The sequence below is a fragment of the Haliotis rubra genome, unplaced genomic scaffold (assembly GCF_003918875.1).
Source record: "Haliotis rubra isolate DU_JTF1 unplaced genomic scaffold, ASM391887v1 Scf58, whole genome shotgun sequence".
In the NCBI taxonomy this organism is placed as follows: domain Eukaryota; kingdom Metazoa; phylum Mollusca; class Gastropoda; order Lepetellida; family Haliotidae; genus Haliotis; species Haliotis rubra.
This window is the reverse complement of record NW_025767279.1, coordinates 2654178-2670477: the sequence shown is the minus strand read 5'-3', so window position 1 is coordinate 2670477 and position 16300 is coordinate 2654178. Positions and strand designations below refer to the sequence as shown.

The following is a 16300-nucleotide window of genomic DNA, read 5'->3' as shown; positions in this document are numbered from 1 at the left end:
ACTTTCGTCTGCAGTTTTCAACTGAATCTGAAAACAATAAGTGCGGAAGATCGTAAAGCTATATGTATTCTGTATTAACATTATGTTTACCAAATTTGACTTATATTATTATTGTACTCAATGCAATAATATGCAAGCTTCAATGACAAATATACTTTACTGATATCATTTGTTTTAACTTATATTCATTTCAGCATTCAATCAGGGCTTCGCAAAAACCAGCGGGATACTGCTGGAGTTATCCCGCTTCAGAGGAATGTTTGTAAAGAAGGCTCTTCACACATGGAGGAACAAGACCATCACCATTGTCCAGCTTCTGTTGCCGGTTATTTTCACCATTGCAGCCCTGGCTATCAGCAAGGTAGATCCCGGAAAAGTTGTCGAGGTTCCATTGACTTTAGACTTGGCACCATTCAAAGGCACCGAAGTCCCATATCTTTATGGCCCAAACCAAACCGGTTCTTCTGACAACCTGACACAAGCATTTGCACAGGCATACCGTGATCAATTCGATAGTTCTCAAAATAAACCTGAGATGATAAATTTGTCAAAACATAATGTGACAAGCTATTTCTTATCAAGAGCAGAAGAACTTGGAATCGGAGGATATAACCAAAAAGTTATCATTGGAGCACAGTTCAAATCTAGCAGAGAAGCAATCAGTCTTTTTAATGGACAGCCTTACCACAGCCAGCCGATAGCTTTGTCTTTCATGATGAATGCAATCCTCAAACATTTTACATCTCAAGATCACTCTATTACCACAATCAACAGCCCACTTCCCCTTGACAATAAAGACACATCAGAAACAACACTTGGGGCAGTATCTGCACTTGGCTTTTCTGTGGCCTTTTGTCTTATCTTCGGCATGGCCTTCCTAACTTCTTCCTTCGAGTACTTCCTCATCAAAGAAAGACTGGTGGGCGCCAAACATCTCCAGACTGTCAGTGGGGTTGGACCGTTTGTCTTCTGGTTGTCCAACCTGGCCTGGGACTACATCAACTACCTGATTCCATCCTTCTTGCTGTTGATTGTGTTTGCAGGATATCAGACACCAGCATATACCGAAGATGGGAGATTGGGCATCGTGTTCCTCGTCCTGCTGGTGTATGGTTTGGCAGTTCTCCCATTCATGTATGCACTTCAGTATATGTTCAAGTCTCCTCCTACCGGGATGGTTGTCATCGTCATCTTAAATATCATCACAGGTAACGCATTTTTGAGTGTACGTAAACAACACTAAAAAATATAGTGTCCATAAATTTGAGAGTACGAGTTATGATTTTCAGTTTGATATTTTCTTGTTTCTCCTGACAGGTCTTGCAACCCTGTTAACAGTCTTCATGCTGACCCTCTTAGGAAAGAAAACTGAGGCAAATATCACTGACTGGGTGTTTCTCCTAATTTTCCCTCACTACAGTTTTGGCAAGTCCTACATGGATATGTACAGCAACTATCAATACCTGGAAGGATGTACTAAGCAAAACTACACAACCCTTTGTGCAACAAGAAGTAGGGGAAATGGATGCTGTAAAGGTTGGTTTTCATATTTACTTCTTAAGACATAGACATATGTATTAACTATCAAAAGCACTGGAGGGCCTATTTTGAGTTGAAACGAGAGGAACATTCACCAATGTATGGAATGTAAGGAAATGACTTTTCCAGAGAAATCAAGTTGTCAAACACAACACTTAGATAGTATTAGAGCATATGACCTGCATATGAGCATAGCAGATGCATATTGTTTTATTTATTTAAAAGAACCAGAATTAATCAGTAAGGAAGTAACAGTTTTGATGAGGGACGAACTCAACGTTTATTAATTTTGGCATGTTGAAGGTACCACGCGAATATTGTTGCCCAAACGCTGGATATTTGTCAGTCTGTCGTCAGTGGATTGTGGGTCTGATACCAACCAAAACAGCATGATGGTCAACACCGCTCTCTGTATCGGCTTGAGAAAGAATGTTGTAGGTTTTTAGACAGGTGTCTGCAGATGAGTGGAAGATGATACTGGCCTCAACATGGTTTACAGTGGTGAACAGGTGGAAAATGTCATGTCTGGTGGTTGGTAGGTGTTTGGTTTGCAGATGGCGTGGATGTTCTTGCCGAATTCGGATTAATTAGAGACAAAGTTGATCTTTTAGGGTGTTGTCGGTTAGGCTGTTGAAGTTGGTTGTGTCCTTGATGACAGCTGCCTTGCCTTTGCCTGTTGGGAGTTTCACGTCATGTGACGCCTTTACTGTACCTCAACTTTGTCCCTTAGTGCTAGTAGTATTCCCTCTTCTTTACTGTCGGTGAATTCATCATTGTTAGTCCGGAAACTGTTTGGTGAACACTTGACTGTAATGTGGAGCTGATTGAGGTGCTTGCTCTCAAAATGTCGTGCTGTGGTAGTATTTAATGTTGAATGACCTTGGGCGTCTGCTTCTGTAGTTTGTTACAATGCGGCAGTGTGTGCCCTTTTGGTGACAGAATATAGGTTGCAGTTGCCTTTTGTCTGAATGTTCCTTAGGATGGGATAGATGTCTTCTGTGCGATAGAAGGTAATTTTGATGTTTTGTGATATCTTCTAGGGCAAAGGACTTGGTCTAACGATGATGGCGTATTCGCTCTATGACTAGTCGTTGTGAGGCTTTTCACTAATCATCAGTCAGTCGTGAACATCAACTTGATGGGTTGACATTGTGTGTGTGTGTGTGTGTGTGTGTGTGTGTGTGTGTGTGTGTGTGTGTGTGTGTGTGTGTGTTTTCATTATCTGGTTCTCTTGTTTTTCTTTGTTACACTCGGTATATATACCTTGCGACCTTTACATATTACATTCGACCGCCTCCGTGGTGTAGTGGTTAGAGCGTCCGCGTCATACCAAAAGACGTTAAAATATGGTACTTGTTGGTCCCTGTCTGGCGCTCGGCATTAATGGGTACAACATGGACTGGTCGGCTTGGAGTCAGTATAAAGTGTCTGAGTGGTGTATTCATGCTTCACTGCGGCATGGTATCTCAGTGGGCTAGCACTAAAAACCAGCTTCAGTCTGGGCTAGTACAAGCAGCCGCACATACCCATACACACGCATGCACATCGTCATATGAGCGAAATATTCTCAAGCACGACGTTAGACCCAATTTCACCTCACCTCACCTCACATATTACATTCCTGCTTGGCAACGATAACAGGTGCGTATCGTAATAAAGAAGTTGTTATCCATGCAGTTCGTCTGTTCTGTGCAATTTCTGCATTGTATGATCATGCCATTTTCATTTTCCATACCATATGGGGGAGGGGGCCGGAGCAGCCTAAAGCGTTAGCTCATGGGTACAAGGCGTGAAACCCATTTCTGGTTTCCCCCACCATGATATTGCTGGATTATTGCTAAAAGCGGCTTAAAATCAAACTCTCACATTTACCCAATAGCATTTGGCTAAGAATCCCAGCACCCGTACGTTTTCTTTGGACATGTGTATAAAGATTGGATTATTTTCTTTGATTTCAGACTCATGTGGAGATTACTGTTATCCATTCACTGAAAACTTCTTGGCGTGGGACTCTCCCGGGGTTGGCCGCTATATTGTGTTCATGCTGCTCCAGTCTGTGGTGTACATGTCTGTGACACTGTTCATTGAGTACCAGGTGCCACAGAGAATCTGGTACGCCTTCAGACCACAGGATACAGAAGAACCACAACCCGGTGCAACACCATTCAGCACTATGCAACAGGTTCCAGAGGATGGAGATGTTCTCAATGAAAGGCAACGTATTGATCAACTTTCCACAGGAATCGGGAATTCAGATGCACTGGTCCTACACAATCTTTACAAACGCTACGGGAACTTCGTTGCTGTTGATAATCTGAGTGTGGGTATTCCAGAGAAGGAGTGTTTTGGTCTCCTTGGACAAAACGGAGCAGGAAAAACAACAACTTTCAAAATGATTACTGGAGATGTGATGCTGACACGTGGTAATGTTTTCTTGCAGTCCTTTGACATCAAGAATCACACCCAGAAGGTAATTCAAGTCTTTTTGTCGGGAATAGCGGAATGGATGTGTGTTGCATGGTTTTACCACAACCAAATACTTTAACATATAATACTCCTGGGCCGGGCAATTTATCAACAACGAGTGTTATCGTTGCTGGACGGCAGAATCAGCCCGGTGGTGTTGTGCATTCGCCAGATTCCAAATCAAATAATTTGTTACAACAATCTGATGATGGGACGAGGTGTCAGAACGAAAGGAAAAGTTATTTATCAACACTATTTGTTCATCGTATTCAGTACAGATCAGGGGCGGTGGGGTAGGTTAATGGCTAAAGCGTTACTGGTCAAGCCGAAGACCCAGACTCCATTCCCGACATGGGTACAATTTCTGGTATATTGCTGAAATATTGCTAAAAGCGGCGTAAAACTAACGTCATTCGCTCAGTACAGATCAACATTGATTTTGACTTGCCATATGTGTGCTTCCAGGCCCTAAATCGATAATGGATGAAAATGTACATTATATATTGAATCACTTGAAGACATCTCATTCAACTCTCTAAACGTCTCTCTGTTACATATTTTTCCTCTGTTGAGGTTATAATCTAACTGAATATATATATCATCACAGGTGCAGGAGAACATGGGCTACTGTCCCCAGTTTGATGCCCTGATTGACCAGATGACCGGCCGAGAGACTCTCACCATGTACGCCAGACTCAAGGGAGTGCCGGAGAACTGCATCAAAGGCGTGTGTGACAACCTGCTGGATATCATGATGCTCAGACAATATTCAGACAAACCAACATCCGAATACAGGTGAAGGAAATTGTAGTGCTAAAAAGAGACTCGAGAAATAGTTGTATTTTGTTCGTAGTGCGTATTGACGTCTTAATGTGCGTGATGGTGGCCATGATATGCATGCATTTTTGTCTTATCATATATATTTCAATTATTTCTACAGTGGCGGCAACAAGCGTAAGCTAAGCACCGCCATCGCTCTGGTTGGAGACCCGGCCTTCATCATGCTGGATGAGCCGTCCACGGGGATGGACCCCAAGGCCAGGAGGCAGCTCTGGAACGTCTTGTCACAGGTCCGAGAGTGCGGCAGGACACTTGTGCTTACGTCTCACAGGTTAGGAAAATTATGCTGTTTGTCCCAACATTTTTCATTCTGAAATATGGAATGTCCAAGGTTCTGATTTTGTTCTTTCTTTGGACGTTGATACTTCAAACATCCAATTCTTAAAATTGCTGGAAATTCTGCAATTTTAGCATTATATGGTATCCAATCTTTTCAGCATGGAAGAATGTGATGCTCTGTGTACAAGAATTGCCATCATGGTGAATGGAAGGTTCGTGTGTCTTGGAACACCACAACATTTGAAGACCAAATTCGGCCAGGGCTACACGTTGATAGCCAGGATGAAGACAGTTGAAACCCAACCAGGAGTGTCAGAAGAAAGAGCTCCGGCCTCGACACAGCCACTGGTGAACTTCATCACATCAACCTTTCCCAACACTCACGTGTTCGACGACCATCAGGGCTATGTTCACTTCCAAGTTCCTTACAGCACTGTCAGTCTCGCTCAGGTCTTTACAGTGATGGAACAGTCCAAGGTGCAGTTCTGGGTCGAGGACTATTCAGTTCACCAAACAACCCTCGAACAAGTGTTCCTCTCATTTACACGCTGGCAGGTTCCACCGAAGGAGGACAAAACAAGCTGCTGCAAGAGAATATGTTGCTGTTGCTGAAGGATTTCAGAATAGGTGTACATTAGGGTGAATAACATGATCGTTACAATGGAACAGTAATATATTTAATATTATTAACAAACAGATATTTAGCCTTGTAATGTCTACTGACTGACTGACTGAGTTTTGTTTTACGCCGCTTTTAACAATATTCCAGCAACATCACGGCGGGGGACACCAGAAATGGGCTTCACACATTTTACCCATCTGGGGATTCGAACCCGGGTCTTCGGTGTGACGCTTTAACCCCTAGACTACCCCACCGCCCTGTAATGTGTAAGTAGTCCAGATATTGGCCATGTTATCGAAAGACAGACATATTGTCATGCCATAAATGCTGCCTTAACATTCCAGTTGCATCTGGGCATATGTGTCAGAGATCAAGTTTACTCGCTGTGATAAAACTTGAACACTGTCAAAACTCGCACTCACTCACGCACTTTAAAATCCAATGTCGTGAGACGATGACATCTAATGTCATGATGATTTTTTCCAAAGATCTTAAGTTCTCATGTTATAATATTGTTTAACATCTAAATATATATTTTCATACATGTGCAACATGTTCCCTCATGTGTTCGCTGAAATACGCGTATGTATGTTCAGCCAGAAAGGGATGGTAACCTCGTTTTAGTTACTTTTATTGTGAACCTCTAGGAAACAATTCCCATATTCTGGTTTCCGTTTTCATTGACTATCATAAATAAGAATATGATTCACCGGAAAAAATGAAAATGACAGAAAACAAACATCTGAAAATGAACAGAGAAAGTGAACTGTCTTTTAAACTTTAATGTAAATTGACAGTATAAGGTTGGCAAATGATAGTGTTTACACTGTTGGCTAGTCTAACGAAAAGAAAATTTTCACTATCAATTTTATACATCAATCAATATTGTATGTATTTTTGTTTTCATTTTTCATGTTTTACTGACATCACGTACAACTGTTATCATATTGCTGGTTTAAATTATGTGTTTATTATTTGGTTATCATGAAATGATAACTTTCCAATCTATATTTGCTCGTAACTTTAACCTTATGTGTTTATTATTTGGTTATCATGAAATGATAACTTTCCAATCTATATTTGCTCGTAACCCGCCGTGATGTTGCTGGAATATTGTTAAAAGCGGCGTAAAACAAAACTCAGTCAGTCAGTCAGTAGACATTACAAGGCTAAATATCTGTTTGTTAATAATATTAAATATATTACTGTTCCATTTAAATTATGTGTTTATTATTTGGTTATCATGAAATGATAACTTTCCAATCTATATTTGCTCGTAACTTTAACCTTAATGTTAAAAGGTTAACACATTTTGTTGTTTGTTTCCAATATAATTGCCAGTAAGATTTCCATGGAATACCATGTTTGTGGTATCAGTGCTTTCTAACAATACTTTCACAATAAATAAGTTGCAGTACTGATGATGAGGAATTCTTTCTTTTATGATTCGGTATCGTGATATGTCCACCTGTATCGAGTACATGAGTATTGTTTTACGCCGCTTTTGTCAAGGGACCAACTATATAGTTGCATTATGATACTTACTTTATTATTGTACTGGAATGAGCGTGAATGACGAATTCAAATTCGACTTTTAGCCGCAGGTTGTTCATCTGCCTGTGAAACAGTCTTGGTTTGAATCATCCTGAGTGAAGCTTGAAGCAAGCCAACAAATGGATGAGGTGTTCAATATTTCAACCATGCTCCATTATGTACATCATCTAAGTGTTGATCTGCTTATCTATTTGTTTGTTGTTTTACGCCGCACTCAGCAATAGTCCAGCTATATGGCGGTAGCCTGTAAATATTCGTGTCTGGACCAGACAATCCAGTGATCAACAGCATGAACATCGATCTACGCAATAGGGATACAATGACATGCGTCAACCAAGTCAGCGAGCCTGACCACCCGATCACTTTAGTCGCATCTTAAGACAAGCATTGGGTGCATACAAAAGTCAACCAGGTTTCCGATTTCCAATAGTATTGGTAGAATTAGGTTATTAATTGAGGCCAAGACGCAATGAGTTCGTTTGCGCTATCCGTTTATTCTGTTAAGGACAAAGCTCTTGATCGTTGAATGAGTGAGTGAGTTAATATTTAACGTCACATCGGCAGTATTTCAGCCATATCGTGACGAGAACAATCTATACATTTAACCAAAATAAATCTATACTTTATAGACCTGTCGTCGAAGAACAGTAAAAATACAAGAACATCACAGATTTGGTTTAAAACTAGTATGTTGTAATATAATCTATTACTACAGAAAACAATACAAAATAAAAACAGGCTGCTGATCGCCATCAACTGAAGGTAGATCACCATGCCAGGGGCCAGGGGACTCATAATAGTTTTGCTTCCTGCGTGGACCCCATTTGTATTTACACCATTACAACAGGTGTTGGCGATATTTTGGAAATTTTGCCGATCATTAAAAGAACAAATATTCTACTATTCAAGCACACACACACACACACACACACACACACACACACACACACACACACACACACACACACACTGAATGAAATGGGACTTATGTACCCTCTCAGGGGGACCTTTGTTGTTGAAATAAAGTACAAATATCGCTGCATAATGTCACGCGAAATGCATCCAGTTATAAAGTATCGATCTAATGGCAGTTTGTTTGAGAGTGAAAACAGAGTATTATACTGAGTACAGATTACGTTTCGTGATCGAGAAAATGTATTGAGTTTGATCGGCGTGGTTGTTTGAGCGTTCGATTTTGAGTTGTGAGAATTAGGTCAGTGTCTATTGATCACTGTCTATAAATAAAGCGGTGGTCGCAGGCTTTAGGAGCTTATATCACGTGATACACATCCTATGAATTCAGCCCATGTCAAGGCTCATATTCTCTACAGTAGGTTGTATACCACCTCCACCTGGTAATGTCACAATTGTGACTTCGTCATCTGTATATTCTCTACAGTAGGTTGTATATCACCTCCACCTGGTAATGTCACAATTGTGACTTCGTCATCTGTATATTCTCTACAGTAGGTTGTATATCACCTCCACCTGGTAATGTCACAATTGTGACTTCGTCATCAGTATATTCTCTACAGTAGGTTGTATATCACCTCCACCTGGTAATGACACAATTGTGATTTCGTCATCTGTATATTCTCTACAGTAGGTTGTATATCACCTCCACCTGGTAATGTCACAATTGTGACTTCGTCATCTGTATATTCTCTACAGTAGGTTGTATATCACCTCCACCTGGTAATGTCACAATTGTGACTTCGTCATCTGTATATTCTCTACAGTAGGTTGTATACCACCTCCACCTGGTAATGTCACTGGTGTGACTTCGTCATCTGTATATTCTCTACAGTAGGTTGTATATCACCTCCACCTTGTAATGTCACACCATTGTGACTTCGTCATCAGTATATTCCCTACAGTAGGTTGTATATCACCTCCACCTGGTAATGTCACAATTGTGATTTCGTCATCTGTATATTCTCTACAGTAGGTTGTATATCACCTCCACATGGTAATGTCACAATTGTGATTTCGTCATCTGTATATTCTCTACAGTAGGTTGTATATCACCTCCACCTGGTAATGTCACAATTGTGACTTCGTCATCTGTATATTCTCTACAGTAGGTTGTATATCACCTCCACCTGGTAATGACACAATTGTGATTTCGTCATCAGTATATTCTCTACAGTAGGTTGTATACCACCTCCACCTTGTAATGTCACAATTGTGACTTCGTCATCTGTATATTCTCATCTGTATATTCTACAGTAGGTTGTATATCACCTCCACCTGGTAATGTCACAATTGTGACTTCGTCATCTGTATATTCTCTACAGTAGGTAGTATATCACCTCCACCTGGCAATGTCACAATTGTGACTTCGTCATCAGTATATTCTCTACAGTAGGTTGTATACCACCTTCACCTGGTAATGTCACAATTGTGACTTCGTCATCTATATATTCTCTACAGTAGGTTGTATACCACCTCCACCTTGTAATGTCATAATTGTGACTTCGTCATCTGTATATTCTCTACAGTAGGTTGTATATCACCTCCACCTGGCAATGTCACAATTGTGACTTCGTCATCAGTATATTCTCTACAGTAGGTTGTATACCACCTCCACCTGGTAATGTCAGAATTGTGACTTCGTGATCTGTATATTCTCTACAGTAGGTTGTATACCACCTCCACCTGGCAATGTCACAATTGTGACTTCGTCATCTGTATATTCTCTACAGTAGGTTGTATACCACCTCCACCTGGTAATGACACAATTGTGACTTCGTCATCTGTATATTCTCTACAGTAGGTTGTATATCACCTCCACCTGGTAATGTCACAATTGTGACTTCGTCATCTGTATATTCTCTACAGTAGGTTGTATACCACCTCCACCTTGTAATGTCATAATTGTGACTTCGTCATCTGTATATTCTCTACAGTAGGTTGTATATCACCTCCACCTGGTAATGTCACAATTGTGACTTCGTCATCTGTATATTCTCTACAGTAGGTTGTATACTACCTCCACCTGGTAATGTCACAATTGTGACTTCGTCATCTGTATATTCTCTACAGTAGGTTGTATACCACCTCCACCTTGTAATGTCACAATTGTGACTTCGTCATCTGTATATTCTCTACAGTAGGTTGTATACCACCTCCACCTGGTAATGTCACAATTGTGACTTCGTCATCTGTATATTCTCTACAGTAGGTTGTATACCATCTCCACCTGGTAATGTCACAATTGTGACTTCGTCATCTGTATATTCTCTACAGTAGGTAGTATATCACCTCCACCTGGCAATGTCACAATTGTGACTTCGTCATCAGTATATTCTCTACAGTAGGTTGTATATCACCTCCACCTGGTAATGTCACAATTGTGACTTCGTCATCAGTATATTCTCTACAGTAGGTTGTATACCACCTCCACCTGGTAATGTCACAATTGTGACTTCGTCATCTGTATATTCTCTACAGTAGGTTGTATACCACCTCCACCTGGTAATGTCACAATTGTGACTTCGTCATCTGTATATTCTCTACAGTAGGTAGTATATCACCTCCACCTGGCAATGTCACAATTGTGACTTCGTCATCTGTATATTCTCTACAGTAGGTTGTATATCACCTCCACCTGGTAATGTCACAATTGTGACTTCGTCATCTGTATATTCTCTACAGTAGGTTGTATACCACCTCCACCTGGTAATGTCATAATTGTGACTTCGTCATCTGTATATTCTCTACAGTAGGTTGTATATCACCTCCACCTGGTAATGTCACAATTGTGACTTCGTCATCTGTATATTCTCTACAGTAGGTTGTATACCACCTCCACCTGGTAATGTCACAATTGTGACTTCGTCATCTGTATATTCTCTACAGTAGGTTGTATATCACCTCCACCTGGTAATGTCACAATTGTGACTTCGTCATCTGTATATTCTCTACAGTAGGTTGTATATCACCTCCACCTGGCAATGTCACAATTGTGACTTCGTCATCTGTATATTCTCTACAGTAGGTTGTATACCACCTCCACCTGGTAATGTCACAATTGTGACTTCGTCATCTGTATATTCTCTACAGTAGGTTGTGTACCATCTCCACCTGGTAATGTGACAATTGTGACTTCGTCATCTGTATATTCTCTACAGTAGGTAGTATATCACCTCCACCTGGCAATGTCACAATTGTGACTTCGTCATCAGTATATTCTCTACAGTAGGTAGTATATCACCTCCACCTGGCAATGTCACAATTGTGACTTCGTCATCAGTATATTCTCTACAGTAGGTTGTATACCACCTCCACCTGGTAATGTCACAATTGTGACTTCGTCATCTGTATATTCTCTACAGTAGGTTGTATACCACCTCCACCTGGTAATGTCACAATTGTGACTTCGTCATCTGTATATTCTCTACAGTAGGTTGTATATCACCTCCACCTGGTAATGTCACAATTGTGACTTCGTCATCTGTATATTCTCTACAGTAGGTTGTATATCACCTCCACCTGGTAATGTCACAATTGTGACTTCGTCATCTGTATATTCTCTACAGTAGGTTGTATACCACCTCCACCTGGTAATGTCATAATTGTGACTTCGTCATCTGTATATTCTCTACAGTAGGTTGTATATCACCTCCACCTGGTAATGTCACAATTGTGACTTCGTCATCTGTATATTCTCTACAGTAGGTTGTATACCACCTCCACCTGGTAATGTCACAATTGTGACTTCGTCATCTGTATATTCTCTACAGTAGGTTGTATATCACCTCCACCTGGTAATGTCACAATTGTGACTTCGTCATCTGTATATTCTCTACAGTAGGTTGTATATCACCTCCACCTGGTAATGTCACAATTGTGACTTCGTCATCTGTATATTCTCTACAGTAGGTTGTATACCACCTCCACCTGGTAATGTCACAATTGTGACTTCGTCATCTGTATATTCTCTACAGTAGGTTGTATATCACCTCCACCTGGTAATGTCACAATTGTGACTTCGTCATCTGTATATTCTCTACAGTAGGTTGTATACCACCTCCACCTGGTAATGTCATAATTGTGACTTCGTCATCTGTATATTCTCTACAGTAGGTTGTATACCACCTCCACCTTGTAATGTCATAATTGTGACTTCGTCATCTGTATATTCTCTACAGTAGGTTGTATATCACCTCCACCTGGTAATGTCACAATTGTGACTTCGTCATCTGTATATTCTCTACAGTAGGTTGTATACCATCTCCACCTGGTAATGTCACAATTGTGACTTCGTCATCTGTATATTCTCTACAGTAGGTTGTATATCACCTCCACCTGGTAATGTCACAATTGTGACTTCGTCATCTGTATATTCTCTACAGTAGGTTGTATATCACCTCCACCTGGTAATGTCACAATTGTGACTTCGTCATCTGTATATTCTCTACAGTAGGTTGTATACCACCTCCACCTGGTAATGTCACAATTGTGACTTCGTCATCTGTATATTCTCTACAGTAGGTTGTATATCACCTCCACCTGGTAATGTCACAATTGTGACTTCGTCATCTGTATATTCTCTACAGTAGGTTGTATACCACCTCCACCTGGTAATGTCACAATTGTGACTTCGTCATCTGTATATTCTCTACAGTAGGTTGTATATCACCTCCACCTGGTAATGTCACAATTGTGACTTCGTCATCAGTATATTCTCTACAGTAGGTTGTATATCACCTCCACCTGGTAATGTCACAATTGTGACTTCGTCATCTGTATATTCTCTACAGTAGGTTGTATACCACCTCCACCTGGTAATGTCATAATTGTGACTTCGTCATCTGTATATTCTCTACAGTAGGTTGTATATCACCTCCACCTGGTAATGTCACAATTGTGACTTCGTCATCTGTATATTCTCTACAGTAGGTAGTATATCACCTCCACCTGGCAATGTCACAATTGTGACTTCGTCATCAGTATATTCTCTACAGTAGGTTGTATACCACCTCCACCTGGTAATGTCACAATTGTGACTTCGTCATCTGTATATTCTCTCTACAGTGGGTTGTATACCACCTCCACCTGGTAATGTCACAATTGTGACTTCGTCATCTGTATATTCTCTACAGTAGGTTGTATACCACCTCCACCTGGTAATGTCACAATTGTGACTTCGTCATCAGTATATTCTCTACAGTAGGTTGTATATCACCTCCACCTGGTAATGTCACAATTGTCACAATTGGACTTCGTCATCTGTATATTCTCTACAGTAGGTTGTATACCACCTCCACCTGGTAATGTCATAATTGTGACTTCGTCATCTGTATATTCTCTACAGTAGGTTGTATACCACCTCCACCTGGTAATGTCACAATTGTGACTTCGTCATCTGTATATTCTCTACAGTAGGTTGTATACCACCTCCACCTGGTAATGTCACAATTGTGACTTCGTCATCTCTATATTCTCTACAGTAGGTTGTATATCACCTCCACCTGGTAATGTCACAATTGTGACTTCGTCATCTGTATATTCTCTACAGTAGGTTGTATACCATCTCCACCTTGTAATGTCACAATTGTGACTTCGTCATCTGTATATTCTCTACAGTAGGTTGTATACCACCTCCACCTGGTAATGTCACAATTGTGACTTCGTCATCTGTATATTCTCTACAGTAGGTTGTATATCACCTCCACCTGGTAATGTCACAATTGTGACTTCGTCATCTGTATATTCTCTACAGTAGGTTGTATACCACCTCCACCTGGTAATGTCTGGTGTGACTTCGTCATCTGTATATTCTCTACAGTAGGTTGTATACCATCTCCACCTTGTAATGTCACAATTGTGACTTCGTCATCTGTATATTCTCTACAGTAGGTTGTATACCACCTCCACCTGGTAATGTCACAATTGTGACTTCGTCATCTGTATATTCTCTACAGTAGGTTGTATACCATCTCCACCTGGTAATGTCACAATTGTGACTTCGTCATCTGTATATTCTCTACAGTAGGTTGTATATCACCTCCACCTTGTAATGTCAGAATTGTGACTACGTCATCTGTATATTCTCTACAGTAGGTTGTATATCACCTCCACCTGGCAATGTCACAATTGTGACTTCGTCATCTGTATATTCTCTACAGTAGGTTGTATATCACCTCCACCTGGTAATGTCACAATTGTGACTTCGTCATCTGTATATTCTCTACAGTAGGTAGTATATCACCTCCACCTGGTAATGTCACAATTGTGACTTCGTCATCTGTATATTCTCTACAGTAGGTTGTATACCACCTCCACCTGGTAATGTCACAATTGTGACTTCGTCATCTGTATATTCTCTACAGTAGGTTGTATACCATCTCCACCTGGTAATGTCACAATTGTGACTTCGTCATCTGTATATTCTCTACAGTAGGTTGTATACCACCTCCACCTGGTAATGTCACAATTGTGACTTCGTCATCTGTATATTCTCTACAGTAGGTTGTATATCACCTCCACCTGGTAATGTCACAATTGTGACTTCGTCATCTGTATATTCTCTACAGTAGGTTGTATACCATCTCCACCTTGTAATGTCACAATTGTGACTTCGTCATCTGTATATTCTCTACAGTAGGTTGTATACCACCTCCACCTGGTAATGTCAGAATTGTGACTTCGTCATCTGTATATTCTCTACAGTAGGTTGTATACCATCTCCACCTTGTAATGTCACAATTGTGACTTCGTCATCTGTATATTCTCTACAGTAGGTTGTATACCACCTCCACCTGGTAATGTCACAATGGGCCTGTCGTCATCTGTATATCTGTATATTCTCTACAGTAGGTTGTATATCACCTCCACCCTAATTGTGAATGTCACAGTGGGTTGTATATCACCTCCACATGTGTGACTTCGTCATCTGTATATTCTCTACAGTAGGTTGTATACCACCTCCACCTGGTAATGTCATAATTGTGACTTCGTCATCTGTATATTCTCTACAGTAGGTTGTATACCACCTCCACTTGGTAATGTCACAATTGTGACTTCGTCATCTGTATATTCTCTACAGTAGGTTGTATACCACCTCCACCTTGTAATGTCACAATTGTGACTTCGTCATCTGTATATTCTCTACAGTAGGTTGTATACCACCTCCACCTGGTAATGTCTGGTGTGACTTCGTCATCTGTATATTCTCACAGTAGGTTGTATACCACCTCCACCTTGTAATGTCATCTGACTTCGTCATCTGTATATTCTCTACAGTAGGTTGTATACCACCGCCACCTGGTAATGTCATAATTGTGACTTCGTCATCTTTATATTCTCTACAGTAGGTTGTATACCACCTTCACCTTGTAATGTCCCAATTGTGACTTCGTCATCTGTATATTCTCTACAGTAGGTTGTGTACCATCTCCACCTGGTAATGTGACAATTGTGACTTCGTCATCTGTATATTCTCTACAGTAGGTTGTATACCACCTCCACCTGGTAATGTCACAATTGTGACTTCGTCATCTGTATATTCTCTACAGTAGGTTGTGTACCATCTCCACCTGGTAATGTGACAATTGTGACTTCGTCATCTGTATATTCTCTACAGTAGGTTGTATACCACCTCCACCTGGTAATGTCACAATTGTGACCTCGTCATCTGTATATTCTCTACAGTAGGTTGTATACCATCTCCACCTGGTAATGTCACAATTGTGACTTCGTCATCTGTACATTCTCTACAGTAGGTTGTATATCACCTCCACCTGGTAATGTCACAATTGTCACTTCGTCATCTGTAGTCGTCGATACACATGTACTGTTCCAGGCTTAATGTGTCGAACAGATGCTCATAAAGAATGTTTCTTGCATCAACTGAAGCTGTACAATATACTAGTTGGTGTTTTACTATATCATTGCACTCTTCATTACACATTAAACACTGTCTAGGTGTTACTGGTAGCATTCCTAGCTTTACAAGTGCATACACAGGTCTGGTTGGGATATTGTATAGAATAC

The 16300-nt window shown here is 40.6% G+C and overlaps 1 protein-coding gene and 1 long non-coding RNA gene across 2 annotated transcripts in view; one reads left to right on the top strand and one right to left on the bottom strand.

Moving 5' to 3' along the window:
- The window catches only part of LOC124254660 (phospholipid-transporting ATPase ABCA3-like), a 53238-nt gene that overhangs the window by 15837 nt on the left and 21101 nt on the right, over positions 1–16300 (top strand). Inside the window, 1 exon segment of the mRNA XM_046688503.1 lies at positions 195–1208. Coding sequence (XP_046544459.1) covers positions 195–1208 — 1014 coding nt within the window.
- Positions 6609–7087, bottom strand: LOC124254669. Its single transcript, XR_006892517.1, has 2 exons — positions 7034–7087; positions 6609–6774 (listed from the first exon to the last, which is right to left on the bottom strand). It is a non-coding gene; the product is annotated as an uncharacterized LOC124254669 (long non-coding RNA).